Source organism: Carassius gibelio, chromosome B23 (assembly GCF_023724105.1).
Source record: "Carassius gibelio isolate Cgi1373 ecotype wild population from Czech Republic chromosome B23, carGib1.2-hapl.c, whole genome shotgun sequence".
NCBI lineage: Eukaryota > Metazoa > Chordata > Actinopteri > Cypriniformes > Cyprinidae > Carassius > Carassius gibelio.
In genome coordinates this window covers 25,091,034-25,107,255 of record NC_068418.1, presented here as the reverse complement: position 1 = coordinate 25,107,255, position 16,222 = coordinate 25,091,034, and the positions used below count along the sequence as shown (strand labels likewise).

The window sequence follows — 16,222 nt, the reverse complement described above, 5'->3', positions numbered from 1 at the left end:
TATTCCAATCGCTCTTCCTCCCTCCTCTACGCCAATCTCTTCTCAGGTACAGTCAAGTAAATCAATCAAATTGTCAGCAATCCTGCGCTATTATTATTACTACTATTTATTATTATTATTTATTATTTTACATTTTATTTTACTGTTCTGACACAATGGCATTTGCACGAACCGACACAACCTAAAATATTGCCATCTTGTGGCTCCTATGTGCATAACGCCAGCGGTGGGTGGAGTTTAATACAATATACTATATCACACACACACATAGGACTATTTTATATTTGCATTGTTTTGAAACAAAACTTACCCTGTTTGACTATATCACTTTTTTATATTCATAAAGCAATTTAGCATTTGCTGTAAATGTTAAGCTTTATTAAGCGTTTAATTAAATGAAATAAAATACATAATAGATTAATATTACCTTAATTAGTCTACAGCAACTTTGTAAATTGCTTGATAATTAATGGATTTAATATTTGTGTTAGAGAAATTACATTAATTTGTGCATAATGTCATGATAGCGATTTTTTTTGTCGGCTATTTTATATGGAAAAGAAATTCACAACAAAAAATAATAAAAATGGTGGCTTTATTAGAAACAACAACTTTACTAGACGATTAGACAAACGCGTACAGAGCACGAGCAGATGGTTCTTTATTCATACAAATAATGACATTTCCAGCTGATCGAAACTCTTCATCCGTTACCGTTACTTATTGAAAAACAATTTAATAAATCCAAATACGTGAGACGAAATGTAGTTTTCCATTCAGAAAACTCTTATCTATATTTAAAAAGAATGATAATAATAAATTTATTAAAAAAAAGAAGAAAACAGGACATTTTGAGTGACGGCCACGACAGCCAACCAGCGGCCTGGGAACGCTGACACGTAGGGCGAAGGGCGCAACTTATCAGCCAATCAGTGCGCGGCACACTGGCACGTGCCAGTTTCGCGGCAAAAAAGATTTGGCGCGTAAACCTATGAGCAGGTTCCGATCAGCTGGAACAAAAAAACACAACAATAACAGAAGCGATTCCTGCCGTGTCGCGCGCGGGGACTCTCTGGCCGCACCTTTCTTCTGTTTCAATGGGTTTTTGCGTCTAATGAGCAAGAATCTGGATGTTATTCGGAGTTCATGACCATACTTCCTGGATGGAGTCATTAAAAAGGACAAAAGCGCAGGATATTTTGGATTAAAGTGGCAGATGCGAACAGAAACCGGACTTGGGCTTTGTTCCGCATCCGGATCGGGTTATATCTTTATATTTACTTAAACACAGCCTGTTTACCAATATAACAACACGCTTCAAACACGTTTACCACTGCTCAAGTAAAACCTAACTCCATTCGTAACAAAATATCGCAACATCGACAATAATTTCAGGATCGTATGGAATAATTTCATGTTTTATGCACTTTAAAGGTTGAAATTGCATTGCTATTTGTATATGATGATGTATATTTATGATGAACTGTATTTGTTATGCTTTTCAGCCATTTTCAAAAGCACTTCCTTAAAGCAACCCCAATTCTAAACTCATAATGCATGTCAAAGTTATCTTAAACAGGTTTAGAAGTAAAATGCATTGTTTTATAAATAACTTTTATTGATTTAAAGTTGATTTTTGTTGTGCAAACTGAAGTTGACCTACATTCAGCCCTTGTTGTGGTTTGAGAGTCTCACCCATATGTTCAGTCAAGGCCTGTTTTTAACGTGGCTTATCCAGCTGTACTCTCTCTCATGCATGCATTTTGAAAAACAACCGGTTTGCATGCATTGAAAGCCATAAGGATTGGAAATACACCCAGAGACTGAGTGACCCCTGCTGATTTAGCCCGATATGTCTGAGAGTTTTATATCGGGTCAGACCTCGGAGGACCTGCTGGCGGATTTTGAGTCCCTCTTGAACAATGGCAGCATTGATCTCAGTGAAGATCATCAAATCGTCATCATCTCCACTCCCGGCACAGCCTCGGCCAGCACTGCAACCGGCGACATCTTGCTGTTTGCCACCCCTCATCACACCACCACTGCCACCACGACCCTGCTGGACCACCGGAGACCCACTTTAGGACGCCCACCGGTACGCCTTTAACCTGTCCGGGCACACATGCATGCTTTAAATTCCATGCATGTGACCTTTAACCGTTGGGATTCCAATTTTTAGTCTTCCTTTTTGGAATGTTCACCATTTGGAATTCCATTCCAGAATGTAGCTTAATTATAATTATTAATGGATCTGGGCTTGGAAACCAAATCCTGTAGGTTTAGAATCCATATGGAGTGGTTTGTGATCACTGTTGTACTTGAGTAACTTATGCTGAAGGACCGGACTCAGATTACCACTGGATTGTCAGCATGCAATTAGATGTTTGTTAAAGTAGCATTAGTGTTTTATATTGCATGCATGCATTCTTTTAATTATGCTACAATTTTAAAGTTTTGGGGTTTTACTGAAGTAGTGTTTTAGTTTTATGATGCATACATTAATCAGGCCTTAAAGGTCATAATTTCTGGTTTCCTTCTGCTTTTTGTTTTCAGGTGAAGAGAAAGTTGGATTTGGACAGTGATCATCAGTACATCTGCACGTCCCGACCTGCTTCACATGGACCAGCACCTCCAGCCACACCCGCGCCTCCCAGAGGTATGAATGTTTCCTTATGTAGTCAAGAAAAACTGGAAATATCAATCAGAGAGGAATAATAATGGTGTTCAGAAGTTTGGTGTTGGTAAGATTTATTTATTTAAAAAAAAGATCTCTTATACTCACCTAGGTTGCTTTTTTAAAATCAATTTCTCTTTGTAAAATTGTACAATGTTTTTGGTATTAAAAAAAAAAAGTTTTCTGTGTGAATATAATGTAAGATGTAATTTATTCCTTTGATTGAAACTGAATTTTCAGTATCATTCCTCCAGTCGTGTACATCTAGAATGCTTTATAAAATAAGAGCTAATGTTCATTTTTGGGTGAATTAACTCTTTAATGCATCCTTGCTGAATTAAAGCGTTCATTCGATGCACTCCTGCATTGCAGTATATAACAGTTTTCCACATGAAATCCTCTGGTTTCAGTGCATAAAGTGTCAACGGAGAAGTCCCGCTACGACACGTCTCTGAATCTGACCACCAAGCGCTTCCTGGATCTCCTGGCTCAGTCTCCGGACGGCGTGGTCGACCTCAACTGGGCCTCTCAGGTGCTGGACGTCCAGAAACGGCGCATCTACGACATCACCAACGTCCTGGAGGGCATCCACCTGATCTCCAAGAAGTCCAAGAACAACATTCAGTGGCTGTGCGTTCATCATGAGCTTCACTGATTGGTTCGGGAAATCTGTGCAGTTGTTTATCTGCGGTGTGTCACGTTTCTTGTGTTCAGGGGGAACCGTATCGACGGGGCGTCCATGGCCAGGTTTCAGACGCTGCAGAGGGAGGTGTCTGAGCTGACGGAGGCCGAGGAGAAACTCGACGAGCTCATTAACAAATGCAGCTTACAGCTACGGCTCCTCACAGAGGACACACACAACAAGAAATATCCTTCATCTCAGTGTGTGTGTGTGTGTGTGTGTGAGGAGAGGGTTCTTCTCAATGTCTTTAGCTCTTTTAGACTAAAATGTAGCAGCTTAAAAATGCACAAATTTTTGTTAAATCTGTGTTTACATGTAGGTAGAGAGGCAAGATTCAAACAAATATTGCCTCTGACTTCACATTCACTCACAAAGAAATTAAATAAATATTTCTGCTGTCAAATGATTAATCGTGATAATCACTTTCAAATAAAAGTTTGTTAACATAATGTATGTTTTTATATTATAAGTATATATAAATACACATGCATGTATATATTTCAGAAAAATTTTACGTTTATATATTTCATATTTTTTATTATATGCATTTTATGAATATAAATATATACTGTATGTGTGTGTATTTATATATCCATAATAAATATACACAAACACATACATATTATGGAAACAAAAGCTTTTATTTTGGATGCAATTAATCATTTGACAGTACTAAAAAATATACGTAAATAAAACAAATTAAAATAAAGATAAGAATTGAAAACAAAAATAATTAAGATGAAGGTATGTGCAATAAATTAGACCTAAATTGTAATGCTTACTATAAAAAATACAGGTAAGCTTATGTATTACTTAAGCTCTTATGTGTTAGAATAAAATAAAAGGTTATACTTAAGATTTAACTGTAATAATACGAAATATTTAATATATTTTCCTAAATGCATTCTACTTTTATTTATGCATGTGTGTGTGTATATATAAAGAGAGCATGATCTTCCCAAAATCTCCTTTAGCTCTTTATTTTAGATTAAAATTATAGTTAAGATTTAAATGTATCAGTGTATAAAATTTTAAATATTTTTTTTCCTAAATACTTGATGCATATTTTTCTCATTGTGTACATGTAAATAGATGTTCTTGAGCTCTTTATTTTAGTCTTTCTTCATATTTGGGTGTATATCTGAGTGGTTTGAGGCTGAACTTGATCCTGGCAGCTTAAGTCGACTAACATGTGAATCTGTGGATGTTGTGGTCTTTAACGGGAAGTCACGCTGGGATACGTTCGATGTCAGGACCTGCGTAACACGGTGAAGCCACCGGATCAGATCATCATGGTGATTCGAGCTCCGCCGGAGACGAAGATGCAGGTCTCTGAACCCAGCGAGGTGAGAGAACACACACACACACACACACACACTTGTAAAGTGTTCTTGTCCCTTTAAATGTTGTCTGAATTACAGGGTTACCAGATTTCACTCAAGAGCTCCAAAGGCCCGATCGACGTGTTTCTGTGTCCCGAGGACAGTTCTGGGGTCTGTAGTCCAGTCACTGATTGTAGTCCAGCGAAATCGTCCAATCAGAGCCCCCCGCATTCTGATCGCATCTCGCAGGAAGTGACATCATCAACTCTCCCCAGTTCCTCCCCTTTGCCTCTAGGTGCAGACTCAGGTTAGCATGTGATTATGACGACTATTAGCTTCTGTATAAAGGTCTGGAGAAGTGACTTCAGGTAATGCTAATCCCATCCAATTGACTAAAATCATTGTCTTGACACTTTATCACAACAAATACCATAATTTGAGAATTTTAAACATAAATCTAATATAGTAATTTTAACATGAAATCTTAGTGTACATTTTAAATACAAATCTAAATATAAATCACCTTTCTCAACACTAGATGTGTGAGTCAGTGGGTGGGGCTAAACATGCAGTTATGTAGAATCAGTGGGAGGGGCTAAACAGGCAGCAACATATAAAGAGTGGGCGGGGCTAAACAGGCAGCCGCAAATGATCAGTGGGCGGGGCTAAACAGGCAGCAATTTATAATCAGTGGGCAGGGCAAAACAGGCAGAAAAGATGGCACTGTATTAAGCAGTATACTTGTATAAAAAAAATTCTGAAATGTCTGTGTATTTGACAAATATTGCATTTAATTCACTTCATCTGTGATAAAGTATGCGAACACCGTGTGAGTGTCACTAACAGGAGCAGAAGGTGTCTGGCTTGGCGTGTCTGTTTTCAACTCCGCCCCAGACAGCAAGCGGCTGCAGTGGGCGGGGCCAAACAGGCAGCGCTGTAGAATCAGTGGGCGGGGCCAAACCGCCAGCACTGTACATTATGTACACTATTATATCAATTGCAGACGTTAGTCAGACGTTTTGCAGATGTTTAAGTTTTGAGTTCACTAATGTCAAAAGATCAAGGAAATTTTGGTTTCTCAGTTCATGACCCCTTATAATTATACAAATGTGCTATTAATAATTGGTAATTCTTGCTCTGATTGTTTACGTGTTACTTTTTGTATTAAATTACCTTTTGTATGTCATTCTGTAGTAGACCTAATAAATCAAATCATTTTTGTTCTCTGTTTCAGAGTCATATCTGGACTCGGATCCATTTTCAGGCATTTGCGAGATGCCAGATTTCAATTTGTCTCCTTTGGATTCCTCTGACTTCGCTCTGGAGCGGGGCGGTGAGACGGACGCCATCGGCCTCCCGCTGGACGCTTTTATCTCCCTGTCTCCGCCACACAGCCAGGACTATCACTTCGGCCTGGAGGATCACGAAGGCGTCAGCGAGCTGTTCGACTGCGACTTCAGCGACCTCGGCCATCTGGAGTTCTGACAGACGGATTCCAGCATTCGTTTCCCAGTGTGAACAGGAAACTGATTCCACTTCGCTTTTCAATTCGCTCTGAACAGCGCCATTTAATTTATTAATATTAATAAGTCACCTTTAAAGGAATAGTTTACACAAAAATTACAATTTACTGAAAATGTTCTCACCCTCAGGTCATGCAAGATGTAGATGAGTTTGTTTCATCATCAGATTTGGAGAAAAGTAGCATTGCATCACTTAATCACCAATGGATGTGAATGGGTGCCGTCAGAACGAGATTCCAAACAGCTGATAAAAACATCACAATAATCCACAATCAGTTCACATCTGGAGAAGACAAAAGTGCATGTAAAACAAATCTATCATTAAGACGTTAACTGTTTTTGACTTTTGGTTTGTAAATGGTGCTTGATCTCTACTCTTGAGTTCTCACTTTTTCACTGGAAAAAGCAATATTAAATTGAAAACATCTTAATGATGCATTTTTTTATCCCTACAAATTTAGCTTTCCTCTTCTCAAGACATTAACTGATGGACTGGATTACTTGTGGATTGTTATGTTTTTATCAGCTGTTTGGACTCTCATTCTGACGGCACCCATTCACATTCATTGGCGAGCAAATTATACAATGCTACATTTCTCCAAATCTGATGAAGACACAAACTCATCTACATCTCGGATGGTCTGAAGATGAGCAAATTTCCAGCAAATATAAATTTTTGGTGAACTTTCTTAAATCTTTTTTTTTTTTTTGCATTTATTGTAAATCAAATATCGTCGTGACGGTTTTAGGATGTTGAAATCGTACTGGATAGTGGTTTGAATATAAACTGACAGGTTTTATGGACTGTGTTTCTCAGGAGAGTCGTAGAGTATTTCAGGTGAGCGATAACGTATTAGTTACCGTACGTATTTAGGGTCTGGTTATGTTGCATAGGTTGGTTATGCATGCTGCACGATAATCAATCCATCTTAAAGAGGATTTACAGCAAGTGAACTTCAAATAAGTCATAATATCGTTTAATTTCTAATCACAATTATACTCACACGTTCCGTGCAGATGTTCATCATGTCACCGATTCTCTGGCATTGGCTTTTAAAGCATAGTGTACATAGGTTTGTGTTTTTATCGCTGTTACACGAGACGTTCTGTATTTATTATAATTAATATCTGATCCTAGTACAGTAAATGCCCAATTACTAGATTTAGTCCCCTAAAAATACACTTGACTTTTTTTTTTCTGTGCATGTGTGTAAATATTCATATAATTTCCAGCCTCATCTTAAATATTACTATTAATATTTAAAAAAAGCACTATATGTATTTTCATTTAGTTTATTCCTTCTGCCTTTTCTGTGATTTCTAGCCCTTTTAATGAGTCCTGGGATACAAAATAATGTCTTGTATTTCTATATCTCCCTACTGGAGTTTGAATTGGGATTGATTTATAGCTTTTGAGTGTTTTATAGTCATAATTCCCCTGCGTTTAGCTACAGGACGAGGTATATATATAGTCACATGAAAGGATTATAATGATATAATGTCAGTGTCGTGGGATATTTAAATGCATTTGATAGGTTTGATTTTAAAGGGATCTGAAGTTTAATGACACTTTGATAAGCTCTTCATCTTTTAAAATGTGTAATTTAATGCAAATTGGCCTTCTGTGTGTAGATTTGCCCTGGTTTTGCCTTATTCTGTTCTCTACAGGCAGCTTTTGTTGTTTAGTTGAGTGTGTTTTTTGGATAGAGACCAGATCGTAAATGTGCATGTGTGTGTTTGATTTGATGTGTGTGTAGTTTTGTTTTTCTTGTGTTTGAGGTGGAGTTGTCTGGGACAATTCTCATGACTGGATCAAGTGTGATTTGTTTATCTGGTTGTATAATAGAAATATTTTTTCTAATAGGGCTTTTTTTTTTTGTTGCATATTTAGTTTTCCTGTTTGACTTTACTTTATAAGCCACTTTAAAAAGTGGAAGCACGGTAAACTCGTGTAATATTAAAATTAAGTGCAAATAAAATCAGATTTGGATCTAAAGTCAATTTAAATTGCCTTGAATTATGGCTTTAAATTCCATTCGCAGCAGTGTTTTTAGTTTAAGTTTTGAAGTTCAAGATTTAAAGGTTATTGTTTTCAAGCACTGATTCATTGTTTTAGCAGAAGGGATGATATTTGTGATGTGATACGTCTATATTTTAGATTATTACCTGTCGATCACAGATTAATGGATTGTCTTTGTTCTGACAACATAAAGCTTTTGACTTCCTAAAATCACTTGTGATTGTCTTGACATCTGATGCGATGCTGTAAGTGCTCTTAGTTGTTTATATAATATCTTTAAGGTTTATTCTAATGGTTTACATCATTTTAAAATAATTTGTTGTGTTTGCATGTAGATAAACCTACCTGACATTTAAAAAAAATAAATAATTGAATTTAATGTCAGTATTTTAGGTCAATAATATTCGACAACATTTTTTGTACAAAGCTTAATCTAAAAAAAAATAATTTTGTATATATATAAAAAAATAAACCTCAAAACTTAATTTTAGTTCTGTAAACATATTGGTGACCAGCAGATGGCGCGCGTATTAAAACTTTATCTGATGGCAATACCACCATGGTGCTTCAAATATTATGGTACTTTAGTATAGTAATTTGTGTGTGTACATGCAACAAATGCCACATTTTTGTGTTGAGTGATCAAAAACGAGCAACTTTTATACAGGAGGAGAATATGGTGAAAGCATGTCCTCAAAACCCAACAGAACCAGAGTCAGGTTGATTTAATCAGCGAATGATTAACCTGCAGACACAAATAATTACCCTCATTATAACTGATCTGAAAGATTAATAAACATCGATGCTAATTTCTCTGTGCCGGCTAAAAGCTCATTTGCATTTTTATGGTTATGTGGACTCAGGGAATCCGGTTTTCACCTTTACAGATCTGCTTATGTACGAGTTTAAAGTTAATAGTTCACCCAAAAACGAAAATTGTCATTTAATGTAAATAATGTATGCAGCAACATGCAGAAACGTTGTTTTCTTTCAGATCAAAGAGTAAATGAATAAAATATGTATCTGCATGGCGCTGCTGACACATTTAAACTAATTCACATAATTTAATAGAGTGAAAATGAAATGCAAGTGTCAATTGCGGCATTATATTTAAATACGCTCCTGTTGCAGTATTGTTCTGTTTGCATTTTACAGCGTTAAGAATTTTAACCAAACACATGCAATTCTGTTGAGTTTATGAATGCAATAGCCAATCAGATGAGTCGTCATCGCTGTTTTGAGTGCACAAAAAGTGCAGATGCCTGTATGCAGGGGCGAAAGAAAGCCTTGCCACCCCAGTTGGCAGTAACGAATTAAAGGTTATGTCCAATTTGAAAATTTACGAGCGCGAATATTTCGTGATTCGCGATCCCGTTCCGAACTCCCGAACTGATTCAAATGAATCGCGATCCCCGAACTGACTCAAATGATTCGCGAACCCGCTTTGAACTCCCGAACTGACTCAAATGATTTGCGATCCCCAAAATGACTCAAATGATTCCCGAACCCGCTCCGAACTCCCGAACTGACTCAAATGATTCGCGATCCCGCTTCGAACTCCCAAACTGACTCAAATGATTCGCGATCCCCATAACTGACTCAAATTATTCGCGATCCCGCTACGAACTCCCGAACTGATTCAAATGATTCGCGATCCCCATAACTGACTCAAATGATTCGCGATCCCGCTCCGAACTCCCGAACTGACTCAAATGATTTGCGATCCCCAAAATGACTCAAATGATTCCCGAACCCGCTCCGAACTCCCGAACTGACTCAAATGATTCGCGATCCCGCTACGAACTCCCGAACTGATTCAAATGATTCGCGATCCCCATAACTGACTCAAATGATTCGCCATCCCGCTCCGAACTCCCGAACTGACTCAAATGATTTGCGATCCCCAAAATGACTCAAATGATTCCCGAACCCGCTCCGAACTCCCGAACTGACTCAAATGATTCGCGATCCCGCTTCGAACTCCCAAACTGACTCAAATGATTCGCGATCCCCATAACTGATTCAAATGATTCGCGATCCCCGAACTGACTCAATGATTCGCGATCCTGCTCCGAACTCCCAAACTGACTCAATGATTCGCGATCCCGCTCCGAACTCCTGAACTGACTCAAATTATTCACGAACCCACTCCGAACTCTGACATATGTTCAGATATAAATGTAATTTAAAAAAATAAATTAATAATTTTCAATTTTCAAATATTGCACCTGTCAAACATAGTCTATTTTGCCGTCAATACTGTTGACGGTGTCCTTTATCAGTATTTATGCTCAACATGAAGTATAGATATTGTTGTCGTGAAGACAAGATCCTGGTCTGTCGGCTGCCTCCCTCTATGTCACCTACTTAATAATTAACCTAATGTTAGGCTACTTTTAGCCTTACCCTGAAGTTGGGTCACCCTCAGACTGTGACACAAACCATTTGTAAATGCACGGTCTGTGCTCACATTTGCTTATAAATCATGTTTGAGAAAAACATTCATTCTGTGATGCATACATCTGACCTCTGACCTGGAGTCACTAGACACTGAAGTCCTGCAGAGGTGAGACTGAAGCTCTCTCTCTCTCACACACACACACACACACTCTCTCTCTCTCTCTCTCTCTCTCTCACACACACACACACTCTCTCTCTCTCTCTCTCTCTCTCTCTCTCTCTCTCTCTCACACACACACACACACACACACACTCTCTCTCTCTTTCTCTCTCACTCTCTCTCTGGATGTAGCTGCAGCAGGGTGTAAAGAAGAGGAGAGGAAGGTTACCTTTATGCACACAGTTTTTGGCACAAACATGCTGTGTGATGGTGTAACATTCACAAGCTGCTTCATCATAATCACCTTCAACCTAATTACCACCATGACCTCCTCACCAACTCATAATCACCATCATATAATCACAGCCACTGACATTACCATCATCACATTATTAACAACACTACTTTCATCACCATCAACTTCATGACCACTATATCACCACAACATCACATTATCACATCACCACATTATTACCACATCTAATAATCACAGCCACTGACATGACATCATCATATGAGTGCTGTGTTGGTTTCATGTTCATTTAGTTGATCTTCAACATTTAGATTAATTGTAGTCCTGTTCTCGACTCTTTTTATCAGCAATGAAGAAAAAAACAGTGACGCTCTCTCACTCTAGACTCCGCCCACTCATCCTCCTCCACCAATCAGAACACGATTAACCCTTCACTGACCACAGCTGCTCTTGCAGATGTTCAGTTCTGGGTTTCTCTGAGGTGATCAGATCACATCAGAGTCTGGTTAACCTTGCAGACCATCGCTTAAATCCTTTCTTCATCTCTGCGGTATGGTAGATTCCTCATTTGATCTCCCACCTCATATGTGTTTTTTTGTTTTTTTTTTTGCAGAATTTGTGCTCCTTGGGTTTAATAAATGTGGTGTTTTTAGTGTTTTTTTCTTAGTTTCTCTACAACTTATTTCCCCTATTTTTTTAAGTATCCACAAGTGAACGTTGTGACGTGAATCTACATGAAGTCATCTCACCTTTGGAGCTCTCTATTGACTCAATTACAGCACGTGACCGCTTGGAGGCGCTATTGAGACACGTGCTGCTTTGGCATCACATGAAGCTTCTCAATGTCATTCAGTCTCAGATAAAAGTTGAACACACACCCACCTCCTTTACTCTACATTAAACACCACAATTTCCATTTCATGACTCATTTACAATCAAATGCTTTCTAAACGACCCTCGTATCATTCGACAAAGATGCATATATCATCCGCAGCTTATATCTGCTCAAGGTAGAACCTTAAATAATGAGAACTATAACATATATTTCATACTTTAGGTTCCCTGACAGACTACACAAATCATTTTTACTCTCCTGCACTCACGCTAAATCAGAGGATGCTGTTAAATGATCCAGCAGAAGTATATATATATCAATACAAAATTAATTATCTCACCTGCACATCCAAAATGCAGTGCTATTGGAATGTGTCTCTTTCACATATATAGATGCATTTGCAATTGAATTCAATGTTTCTTAAAAAAAATACTATGGTATTTTGTTTACATGCATGTATGAAATGCCATTTAAATGCATCCAAATACTTACTTAGAACACACTGTTGTTAATGTTTTTTATCATGCATGGCTATTGTTCTGGTAATACAGTGATTAAATCGTTTTTCTGAATTATGCAGTTTAACAACATGAAAGAACAAGTCATCAGGACCGTCAGATGCAAATACAGCCTGATCCTGATCAGATGCGTCATTATTTTCTGATGGTTACGCACTGGTTTGTGATATTGACAGTGTTTCAGACGTTCAGTGATGGTGAAAGCACAGATTTGTGGAGAGGTGGTGCTCGTCGAGATAATCAGACTTGCACGCTCGCTGATTTTCAGACAAATTAAATGTCAGGGGAATCACGACTCGCTCGAATGCTTTGAAAAGCTCAGACTATCATAAATTATTAAGGCCTCCTTTACTTTTCCAGAGCTTCTGAGATCCGTCATAGTGAAGCTGAAGGCTCCAAACTTTGTTCTGGAGTGAGGCATTAACAGACTTGAGTAGCCTATCTGATGGGAATTCAGACATGCCGCAGAATCCTAACCTCAGCAATCCAGGCACGTAGTTTATAGGTGACACGTTTTTCCTTTCTTGATGTCTAATGCCTCACTATAGGGGAAAGTGGCATATTTCACACTGCGACAGGAATGAAAGTGAGAAACGGGTCCAGAGGAGAAGAGAATAAAATATCAAATAAAACTAAATGAATATAAACAAACATAAAATAAATTGGTACAGTTAAATAAAAAATACATCAAAAGTATAACATGGAACTATAAAGGGAAATAATTTAATGCAAATAAAATTGATATAGATTAAAAAATAAATTACATTTCAATAAAATAAAATACAATAAAAGTACATAAAATCAAATGAAAGTAATGAACAAAAAAATAAAAATTTTACAAAAACAGTGAAATAACAAAATTAAGTTGCATAAAATATATCATTTGAATAGGATAAAAAAAACAGCAGAACAACAAAATGGAACAAAAAGTTAAAAAAAATTTTTAAATAAAAATAAAAAGTTACAGAAAAATAAAATTGCATGAAGCTAAAACATAAACAAACAAAATAATAGAAGGTAAATAACAAAAAAACAAATAACATAAGTAGATAACATACAAAGAGTAAAAAAGGGGAAAATATCAGCAATAAATTCCCTGGCACTTTGTAGTTTGACAACCTTGGGCACACGACTTAATGTTAAATTGAGCTGTAAATTTGCAAATATTGTTACCTTTTGCAACGTATAATTAAAAAGTATTCATTTGGATGGAACAACTCAATTTCTTAATACTTGAAAAGATTATTTGACTGATAGAATTTTTTAAAGTAACAAATGTGCTCCAAAAGCACAACGGTATCCACTGTTTAACTGAAATGCTCTACAATATCTTGCATTCATTTCCCCCAGTATATCTGCATGCTTTGCTTGCGCTCAGAAGTGTGTTAATTAGATCTTCCTGACAGCAATAATGTGTCTATCGTGACCCCATTCATCGCCATTATTAACAGGTCAATACTGGACTCAATATCCCATTATAAACGCCGCCGGCCAGCCTCAACCATTTGTATCTAGTCACATTACAGTCATTTAGTTCTGTCAGAAACAACATTCATCTCGGCTGGATTCTGTTCATCCGTGTTTGCAGAGCTGACGAGAATCTAATGAATTTTTTTTTTTTGAGCCAAAAAGTTAAAATGAACAAATGGAACTATTGCATAATAAAGCAATGAGCCATGAGAGACTGTAATGCAATGTAACGTGAAAAACTGTAAATTCAGTTCCCTCTGTTACAAGCAATGAACGACAGGACGACAGGAGTCATGCTGGGTAGCAGCTGTTGTGAAATCTCATTTGTCCAAAATCCTGTTTCTCATGGCTGCACGTTAAACGTCAAATATCTTCTGATGAGCTCCAAATGTGTCATATTGTTTATTAATCATATTGAAAGGTCATGCGCATGTGTCCAATTAACACAGGAGTTGCATCTCAAATCATGTGCCACATTATGCATTTATACATAGTGAAAGTGCATTGTCAAAAAAGGAGCACAGCGGTTTTGGGGAGTTTTGTTTATAATAGCAGATATGCACACACATCTGTGAGTTGCACCGATTGAGTTTAGTGTTACACCTACAAAGCGTACAGGAAAACATTCTCTATTAGATGATTTTGGAGCAGACCACAGAGCCTGCTCTTTTGAGGGTTTCTAATGACATCCTGTGAGGCACTGATTCTGGAACCTGTGTTTTACTTCTGTTAGATCTTACTGCGGCATTTGGGAATGAAACCTGACATGATTTTATTTGTTATTTTTAAGATAGAATCAGATGTCTGTTCTGTATTTGTTTAACGTGTCTTTGTTTGTCTTGTGTCTGAGCACATGACTCTGTCTTTGTTGGCCATGTTGGCCATGTGCTCCTCTTGTCCTGCCCCCTTGTTTTCAATTACCGCACCCCCTTGTTAGCCAGTGTCTAGTCCTTGCTTGTCTAATTGTGCTCACCTGTACCTCATGTGCATTCCACCTTATTTATAGTTCCCCTTGCTCTCTTGTCTTTAGGGCCTCTTGCACCGCTTTATTTCCAGAACTAAATGTACAGTACTAAAGTACTGGGATGATTTGTGGATACTATTTCCCAGTACCATTTAAAAGGTTGCATTTACACCAACAGTTTCTACTAGGGAGTGACGTAAGCCAGTTGGCAGCGATGTCATTTGTGCATGCCATTCAACAATGTTAACAACAGAGCAGTGTTTTTTTCTTGTGTCTCACGGGTCTCACAATAGTCGACATGGAATGTAAAAGTAAAGTCGTAAAGTGATTGAAAGAAGGAATCTCCAAAGACAACTGGCAGTACTACATTTGTTACAAATGCCTTCACTTCAGCGTCCACCCATTTATCACTGTTCATCATACTTGCGAAATAATACTTCTTCAATTGTAAAACTGATAAGCAAACACAAAACTAGCCGTGATCCAAACAATGAAAAGTTTCAGTGCACAAGAACCAAGTCAAAAAACAACTGAACTGCATTACTTGTCTGAAGAAATGTTAACTGTGATTCCTTTAAAGAATAGAAGAACATATTTATCATCTGAGTTTGTTATTATATTGCAGATGTCGTGTTTTATAAAAGCAATATAGTATGAGAGCAGCTTATTGCTTTTTTAACTTTATTAAGCTTCCTTGTGTGTGAGAGCCGAGCGTTGGTTGTGAATGAAGCTCTTGTCTGTTTGTCTGCAGATAGAGACGCGTTAGATCCGCTGGTGAGGAGGAAGCACCTGAGAGCACCAGAGACTGGAGTTAATGGGATGAGATGAACAGAGCCGCTGCGGGACGCCCTAACATCACACACACACACACACACACACACACACACGTTTGATTTTGTGAAAAGTGTGTTCATCCCATAGGTGTAATGGTTTTTATTCTGTACAAACTGTATATTCTATGGCCCTTCACCAACCCTACACCTAACCCTCACAGGAAACTTTCTGCATTTTTACTTTCTCAAAAAACTCATTCTGTATGATTTATAAGCGTTTTGAAAAATGGGTTATGTCCTCATAAGTCACCCTCTCCTTGTAATACCTGTGTCATACCCATGTCATTATACACACACACACACACACACACACACAAACACTAACTCACACACACTGACACAAACACACACACACTCACGCAAACACACTCACACACACTCACTCACACACACACTCACACAAACAAAGACACACACACACACACACACACACACACACACACACAAACACACACACTCACACAAACACACACACACACACACACACTCACACAAACACTAACTCACACACACAATCACACAAACACACACACACACTAACTCACACAAACACAGACACACACACACA

The 16,222-nt window shown here is 37.8% G+C and overlaps 1 protein-coding gene across 1 annotated transcript; it reads left to right on the top strand.

Moving 5' to 3' along the window:
- The first annotated feature begins 898 nt into the window (after positions 1–898).
- On the top strand, positions 899–8,197 carry LOC128011973 (transcription factor E2F1). Its single transcript, XM_052594810.1, has 7 exons — positions 899–2,095; positions 2,554–2,656; positions 3,085–3,304; positions 3,389–3,541; positions 4,588–4,702; positions 4,778–4,985; positions 5,913–8,197. Exons 1-7 carry the CDS (start codon positions 1,853–1,855, stop codon positions 6,161–6,163), a joined length of 1,293 nt encoding a protein of 430 aa, XP_052450770.1. The 5' UTR covers positions 899–1,852; the 3' UTR covers positions 6,164–8,197.
- Positions 8,198–16,222: the final 8,025 nt, after the last annotated feature.